Genomic DNA, 8,563 nt, shown 5'->3' on the forward strand with positions numbered 1-8,563 from the left:
CTGGGGCTGGTGGGGGCGTGGGGGGGTGGGGGGAGGCCGTTTCCCGCAGTGAACTGGTGGTGGTCTTCGCTGTGCGTTTCTCACACTGTGGCCCGTGAACCTGCAGAATCGGCATCACCAAGGAGCTTGTGTGAAGTGCCAGTCTCTGTGGCCTCCCCAGGCCCCCCGATCAGAAACCCCGGGATAGGGTGGGGGCCCTGTGTCTGAAGGCGTCCCCTAGGTGATCCTGAATGCCCACGCAAGTCTGAGAGCCAGTGTCTCGGCTGAATAGTTTAGGACCCCTTTCCAGGCTCACCATGTGGATCTCCATTCAAAATTTATCATTATTGATTTTTTAAAAATAGGCCTGTCAGGGTATGTTCATTGTAGATATTTGTTTTGTTTTGTTTTTAATCAGACAAACAGAAGCATCTTTCATGGCAGTTAAATCTGTCCTTCCATTAGCTGACCACTTGGTTTCATGCATCAAGCCTTGACCTAGCAGATTCTGCCCTGATGTCATGAAGTCTGAAAGCTGAGGCACTTATGGGCGGGCTGAGCTATTCCAAAGGTGCATGGCATCTCCCCTGTCTTCGTGTCCTCCCTTCCTTCCAGAATGTGAGTCTGAAACCTTTTACCCACCAAGAAGAAGCAGATGGAACATTAGTGTAGGGTCACAGAAAGCTGTGTTTCAATTTCAGCTCTGCTGTTTTCTAGCTGTGTGACCTTCGGAGAGTTACTTCACCTGTCTGAACCACTACAGACTCATCATAAAATGGTGCCTACAGTTCCTAGTGAGAGCACTGCTTCGGGGATTCAGGGAGACGGGAAACCTTGTCACAGCATGGGACACTCAGAACATTTAGCTTTTAGATTCTAGAGAGCCTGAGGTTCAGCCAGGTCTACTTCCCTGCTTTGTGAGAGTGCTCCCTGCAAAGGAGAGGGAGTAAGGGGAGGACTCCAGCCGCAGCCTCCGGGTGATCCGGCTGCGGCCCCGGAAGAGCTGTGGTGGCTGGGGACCCCCAGGAGCTTGGGGAGTCAGTGACATCACCACCCTCCATCTAAGGACAGACAGAATGGTGCCGTCCTTGAAGGCGTTTGGCTTGGCAGAGTTTTCCGAAGGACAGAAAAACACGGGTCGCAGTAGTCCCATCCAGCTCGGCATGGACAGTCCCAAATCCTCTTCTGCCCAGCAGCCCAGGTCGGGGCCTGGAAAGAGTGAGCAGAGCGCCCCCCGCAGGCCCAGCCCGCCGTGTCCTCCGTGGTGTTGTATCAGGAGGGCGGTGCAGCGTGATCCTCTGCGGGAATCCGGACCCGGCCAGGACGCCTCTGCTGTTCACTTAGCAAGAGCAGCCTTTGCGAGGACATCGGGTTCGCATTAGAGACTCGCCAGGGTCTTCCACAGCTAAGAGATCCTGCGTGCCACGGCTGAGACCCGGCTCAGCCAGATAAATGCATAAATAATTTAAAAAGGAAAGAAAAAAGAGCCAGGGTCCAGGGTGGACTCTGGGCCCCGGGGGATGGGCACGATCGTGTGCACCAGCCGCCTGCAGGGGGCGCTGTGAGTGGGCCAGCGGGCCCCCTGCACCCAACCGCGGGGTGAGTGGGATTCCCAGGAGTGACTCACATCCACTGCGGGTGAGTGGGTCCCCAGGGGTGTTCACCCAGCCCCGGGGGCGAGGGCAGCTCTTCTGGAGATTCCTGTCTTGCCTAAGGACAGTCAGTTCAGTTCAGTTGCTCAGTCGTGTCCGACTCTTTGCGACCCCATGAACGGCAGCCCACCAGGCCTCCCTGTCCATCACCAACTCCCGGAGTCCACCCAAACCCATGTCCATCGAGTCGGTGATGCCATCCAACCATCTCATCCTCTGTCTTCCCCTCTCCTCCTGCCCTCAGTCTTTCCCAGTATCGGGGGCTTTTCAAATGAGTCAGCTCTTTGCATCAGGTGGCCAAAGTATGGGAGTTCCAGCTTCAACATCAGTCCTTCCAATGAACACCCAGGACTGATCTTCTTTAGGATGGACTGGTTGGATCTCCTTGCAGTCCAAGGGACTCTCAAGAGTCTTTCCAGCAACACAGTTCAAAAGCATCAATTCTTCGGTGCTCAGCTTTCTTTATAGTCCAAATCTCACATCCATACATGACTACTGGAAAAACCATAGCCTTGACTAGACAGACCTTTGTTGGCAAAGTAATGTCTCTGCTTTTTAATATGCTGTCTAGGTTGGTCATAACCTTCCTTCCAAGGAGTAAGCGTCTTTTAAGTTCATTGTCGCAGTCACCATCTGCAGTGACTCTGGAACCCAGAAAAAATAAAGTCAGCTGCTGTTTCCACTGTTTCCCCATCTATCTGCCATGAAGTGATGGGACCAGATGCCATGATCTCAGTTTTCTGAATGTTGAGCTTTAAGCCAACTTTTTCACTCTACTCTTTCACTTTCATCAAGAGGCTTTTTAGTTCCTCTTCACTTTCTGCCATAAGGGTGGTGTCATCTGCGTATCTGAGATTATTGATATTTCTCCCAGCAATCTTGATTCCAGCTTGTGCTTCCTCCAGCCCAACGTTTCTCATGATGTACTCTGCATATAAGTTAAATAAGCAGGGTGACAATATACAGCCTTGACGTACTCCTTTTCCTATTTGGAACCAGTGTGTTGTTCCGTGTCCAGTTCTAACTGTTGCTTCCTGACCTGCATACAGGTTTCTCAGGAGGCAGGTCAGGTGGTCTGGTATTCCCATCTCTTTCAGAAGTTTCCACAGTTTATTGTGATCCACACAGTCAAAAGCTTTGGCATAGTCAATAAAGCAGAAATAGATGTTTTTTCTGGAACTCTCTTTTTTGATGATCCAGCGGATGTTGGCAATTTGATCTCTGGTTCCTCTGCTTTTTCTAAAACCAGCTTGAACATCTGGAAGTTCACGGTTCACGTATTGCTGAAGCCTGGCTTGGAGACTTGCGCATTACTAGCATGTGAGATGAGTGCAATTCTGTGGTAGTTTGAGCATTCTTTGCATTGCCTTTCTTTGGGATTGGAATGAAAACTGACCTTTTCCAGTCCTGTGGTCACTGCTGAGTTTTCCAAATTTCCTGGCATATTGAGTGCAGCACCTTCACAGCATCATCTTTTAGGATTTTAAATAGCTCAACTGGAATTCCATCACCTCCACTAGCTTTGTTCGTAGTGATGCTTCCTAAGGCCCACTTGACTTCACATTCCAGGATGTCTGGCTCTAGGTGAGTGATCACACCATCCTGATTATCTGGGTCATGAAGATCTTTTTTGTACAGTTCTTCTGTGTATTCTTGCCACCTCTTCTTAATATCTTCTGCTTCTGTTAGGTCCATCCCATTTCTGTCCTTTATTGAGCCCATCTCTGCATGAAATGTTCCCTTGGTATCTCTAATTTTCTTGAAGAGGTCTCTAGTCTTTCCCATTCTATTGTTTTCCTTTATTACTTTGCCGACAGACAGCTACCAAATGCCAGAACCGGGGTTTGAACCGGGGTCTTAGCCACCACACTACCTGTAGCACTGTGTTGTCTTACTTTGGGCCTTTCAGCCGAAGAGGTCTCACCAGGTTTTTTTTTTTTTGACAAAAGTACAACTTCTTCCAACTTCTCTGAGAGCTGGCTGGCTCTCAGCTCGCTGTATATTGACCAGCTTAACTGGCCTTTTTGTAAAACCATGCAGATGAAGAGAGTATTTGGAGTATCTGACTATTTGGAGACACCCATTTAAAAAAAAAAAAAACCTCTTCATGTGGGCTGGAATTAAAATGCAACAGCAGCACACGAGAAGGCAGCGGTAATGAAGGATGACCGTGTGGTACCCAAGAGCCATGCAGGGCTGGCCCTGGAGGCCACAGCGTCCGTGCTGAGGTCAGAGGTCCTAGTCCCCCACTGGTGATCGTGGGGCCCCAAGATGCCTGCTGCAGTCTTGGCTGAAGAATCTTCTTGCCTGGAGAATCCCATGGACCGAGGAGTCTGGCGGGCTACAGTTCATGGAGTTGCAAAGAGTTGGACACGACTGAGCGCGTAACACACACAACCTCAGCATACACACTTCACTGCTTTTCCTGTTGGTTGATGGAATATCCAGATTTGCTGGTCTTGTTCAAAAGGAGTCGGCGCACTCACCCCAGGATGTGTTCCATCTCGGAGCCCTGAGTGTGTCCAGGCAGATGTCTTATTTGGGGAAGTAGACCTCTCCCGCTGAGAATGCCATGGAGGTGGCAGATTTTTAAAGAATTTATGCGGTACATTTTTGCTTCTTCCTGGGAAAGCACCCAGATTTATCTGTGAGGTGGTAGAGCCTTAGGAAATGGTTTTCCCTGGATGGTACAGCTGCCGGCGTGGAGCCTCACCAGAAGTCATTCAGATGGAAGGCTCCTTTCGCTTCTCTTTCAGTAGCAGAAGGGCTTAGCTCCAAGTCCGTGTTTGGTGACACCAGTGTGCTTCGACTCACGTGGAAAGAAATGAAGGGAAAGAAAGACGTGCAACTTCAAGTGGAGCCGCGTGTCCGGGGGTGGGGAGGCCGACGCCCTCCCCCGGGGTCGAGGCCCCCCAGTTCCCTTCCCCGTAAAACCCGAGTCTCCGGAGGGGACACCGCCCCCCACCCCGCCGGCGGAGCTCCGGGGCGCAGGGGAAGGCCGTTTGCACAGCGCGTGCCTCCCTTGTGAACACAGGGACCCACGTCTGCGCCTTCCTTCACCGCTCCTCCCGCCTCCGTGTCTGCCCCAGCTCTGCGCCCGGATTTCTCCCTAGTGTGCAGGCTCCCAAACCGCCTCCCTCCAGAGCGGCTCCTCTTGTCAGCAGGCTCAGCAGGACTTGGACGTTTTACTCCTCTTTTCTTCCCAGATTAATCTCTCTTTCTGGAGCTCCGCCAGACCTGATGTGGGGATGCGCCCGCGCCTCCTTGCTAAAGCCCAGGCTGTGTTTTGACTTAAAATTACAGGACCGGCTTCCCCTGATGCGCAGGGTAGCCAGCTTGGCCGGCGCTGCGTCCTCCGCGTCATCTGTCTCACAAAGGGCTCTGAGCATCTTCTCCGCGCCAGACTCCCTGCTGTATCCCCGGGATGCCGGAACGGAGGACAGGCGGCGTCCCTGACGCTCTGAACTGACATGCAGCGTCAGTTACGGTGAATACACCTGGTACATCATGTGCTGGACGCAGCGCTAAGCCTGTCACGTGGATTGTCGCATCATCAAATGGACGTGAACACCTTCTACGGCAGAGCTTGGCTCACTGCAGCTCTCGGTCCAAAAGGGGCCGGCCCACTGCCTGATGTTGTCGATAAAGTTTTATTGGAACACGGTGATGACCTTTTATGTATTATTACCTGTGACTGCTTTTGCGCTACAATAGCAGAGTGGAGAGGCTGCAACAGAGAACACGTGGCCTGAAAAACCTAAAGTCCTTATTATCTGACTGGGTGCAGATAGAGTCACCCGCCCCGATTTAAGTTAGAGGAACTCCCCCGTCGTATAGATTAGCACGCGGCCGAGCTGGGTGGACTCCGCCCTGGGCAGTCCCCCTCTTTGGCGTCCCTGTGACCCCGTCCTTGTCCAGCCCTGGCGCTGACTGTGCCCTTAGGCCTCTCCGCTCTGTGGACTCCCCTGCCCACAGGGAGTGCAGCGTGGGGCTCCCTGGGAAGTGGCAGCTGCGGTGGGTTTGGAGGAGGTTTCAGGGGGAGTGCTGTGGGAACGCCCGTGGGGAAGGGCGCGTGGCTGAAGGAGATGCTGGGCTCCCTCACGGTGACCGCAGTGACCTGACCAGTGCTGGGGGGACCAGGAGGATGGGCCGTTGTCCCCACGTGGCCTGGTCATTGGGCGTTGCTTGGCCTGGAAGGGAGTGAAGGCTTTGGGGGGGCTCTCTAGCAGAGCAGGGTGCGGCTGGCGGCTGGCACGGCCTGCCAGTTCTGCAGGGGGACCTGAGTGCCCAGGTTCTGAGCCGGGTGATACCCTGAGGAAGAGTAGGCCCATGTGCCTGCACCCCTCCTGCTTCTCCAGATGACAGGGTTTCAGCACCTCCCTTCCCAGGCCAGGCCTTTGGTATGGGGCCCTCTCCCCGGAAATTCACCCCTAGAGTCCCTGCTTTGGCAGGAACTGCCGGCTCCCAGTGGGTGCGAGGTTTGGGCCGTGGTTGGGGAATAGCGGGCCTTGTGTGTCTCGCTGCCAGACGTGGGTGTGAACGCAGAGCTCGTGTCCAGGGATGCTCTGGGGTCACGGAAGCTGCATGTATTTATCTCTCTTCTCCCCCAATCTCTAGTTTCAGTGGCGATTCTCCCGAGACGAGATGCGTAACAGGCCGACGAGGAAATCCAGAGGGAAACTCCGTGCCAGGGGCAAGCGGCAAGCCGAAGAAAGCGAGAAGAACCCAGAAGAGCAGCTTCCCAGAGCGGGAGACGCGGGGAGCCGTGCGCCCGGGCGGGAGGACTGGGCCTCCGCGGAAGGGGCGGCCCCCAGCTGGGCGGAGGGCCCCGCGGAGAAGCCGTGTCCGGACGGACGGCCGTGTGTGGAGGGCGAGGCTGTGCAGAACGGCCCCGCGGGCCCCAGCCCGGCCCCGGTGGGGGGCAGCGCGGGGCGCCCCGGCTCCGAGCCTGGAGAGGATGCCGGCGCGGGGGTTTCCGCGGGGGTGGCTCCGGGGCCCGCGGCAGCCGAGCGCCCCTGAGTCTCGCGGGGCCGGCGGGCTGGGGGCTACCTTTGGCTTGGCGTGACCCCTCGTGGTGAGCTTAATGAGCCCTCCGAGGAGGGCCGGGTCCCCGGCAGCGTTGGTTTCTGCACATCCTTTTGAAATGTGTCCTGGGAGTCCAGCCCTGACTCTTACCGCTCCTGGAGGGGCTGCACCACCTAAGGTCTCCAGGGAGCCTCAGGCCAAACCCCGGGACCTGCCTGGCTGCCAGCGAAGGCGGACGTGGTCGCCGCCCCCAGCCCCCGCCCCGAGATGGGGGTCCAGCCCCTGCTGTCGCTGCAGCTGCTGGGTGCTTGTAACACGCCCTGGAGCCCGGCCACTGCTTTCCTCTGTCTAACCCCTGGACCCTGCTGCTTTGGCAAAGAACGTGACATTGGGAGGGGAGGTGCCTCGCCTCCTGGCTTTTCTCTAGGTGTTCCCATGGATACTGGTGATCTGGAAACGCAGGGGCAATTCTGTGCGTGTACCCACTTCAGCAGAATGTCCGTGAAAGTATTCTGTGTTTGTATTAATGCCAAAAAAACATTTAAGGTTTTGTCTTCAGCACACCCTAGGAACACACCTTCGTTCTGTTGTTTCAGGGCCAGCTGACTGGTGGGGAGCCTCTGTTGCGTGTTACTGTAATCAGCGTGTCCTTGGCCAGGTCGCTTCCCACGCGTGTTATGATGTGTTTATGTCGTCCAGAAAATACTGTGGAGGCTCTAAGTAGATGCAGCTGCAAAGCCTGGAGAGAGAGTGCCGACTGACGTGCCCAGCAGCCTGTCTCTCCTCTTTCTTGTTTAGTTACTTAAAGCAATAAATCACCTATGAGTTCAGTGCATTGTGAGTACCAGTCTTTCTTGATGTCACACTGAAGAGTCCTAGCCTGGTGTCCGGACACCCCGACCCCTGGTCCCCTGGTCCTGTTTCCTGAGTCCCTTAACTCCTGGCAGCAGCAGGAGGAGCCAGCTGAGCTCGCTCTGCTTTCGTGTCATTTGTACAAAGAAGATGAAAGCGGGATTCAAGGGCCACCAGGTCGGTCAGGGCACCCCCGTTGCCCCAGGGTGGGGGAGACAGTACCTTTTTAAAACAAAAAGCCCCACGTTGATTACTCAGCATGCCTCCAAGCTTTTTAAGTAAATTATTCAGTGTGCAAATAATTGATCTGTGTGCAGATACATTTTTATTTATTTTTATTTATCTTTTTATCTGTGTGCAAATTTGCTAAAATCAAATACATTTTAAATATAATTTAATAGGGCAGAATTGAAAATCCTAACGCAGTCACATTGCACATTTTCCTTTTATGAGCAAACTTCCGAGCCTAAGCCCCAGAGCTTACGATAAAGGATGAAGACTGTTCAAAGAGAAGATAGTCTGTATTTCAGTTATACACCCACACACACACATACAATCAGATTCTTTTCTTTTATAGGTGATTACAAAGTATGGAGTAGAGCTCCCTGTGCTAAACAGTAGATCCTTGTTGGTTATCTCTTTTATATACAGTGGTGTGTATGTGTTAATCCCAAACTCCTAATTTGTACTGTTTCATACGTAAGTTCATTTGTATCATTTTTGTTTAAGATTCCACATATAAGCGGTATCATATGATACTTGTTTTTCTCTGACTTACTTCACACAGTATGATCATCTCTAGGTCCATCCATGTTGCTGCAAATGGCATTATTTCATCCCTTTTTATGGCTGAGTAATATTCCATCGTGTATATGTACCACATCTTCTTTATCCGTTTATCTACCAGTGGACGTTTAGGTTGCTTCCTGTCTTGCCTATTGTGAATAGTGCTGCAGTGAACACTTGGGTACATGTATCATTTTGAATTTGGTTTTCTCTGGATATGAGCCCAGGAATGGAACTCCAGAACTGTATGGTAGCTCTGCTTTTAGTTT

The 8,563-nt window shown here is 53.0% G+C and overlaps 1 protein-coding gene across 2 annotated transcripts in view; it reads left to right on the top strand.

Annotated features, from left to right (window-relative positions):
* The window catches only part of RFTN1 (raftlin, lipid raft linker 1), a 212,642-nt gene extending 205,153 nt beyond the window's left edge, over positions 1-7,489 (top strand). For both annotated transcript variants that reach the window (XM_043873589.1, XM_043873588.1), the window contains exon 10: positions 6,249-7,489. In XM_043873589.1, the coding sequence (XP_043729524.1) occupies positions 6,249-6,650 (402 nt within the window). In that variant the 3' untranslated portion in view covers positions 6,651-7,489. The remainder of the gene's footprint in view (positions 1-6,248) is intronic.
* The last annotated feature ends 1,074 nt before the right edge of the window (positions 7,490-8,563 follow it).

Source organism: Cervus elaphus, chromosome 19, assembly GCF_910594005.1.
Source record: "Cervus elaphus chromosome 19, mCerEla1.1, whole genome shotgun sequence".
Classification (NCBI taxonomy): Eukaryota; Metazoa; Chordata; class Mammalia; order Artiodactyla; family Cervidae; genus Cervus; species Cervus elaphus.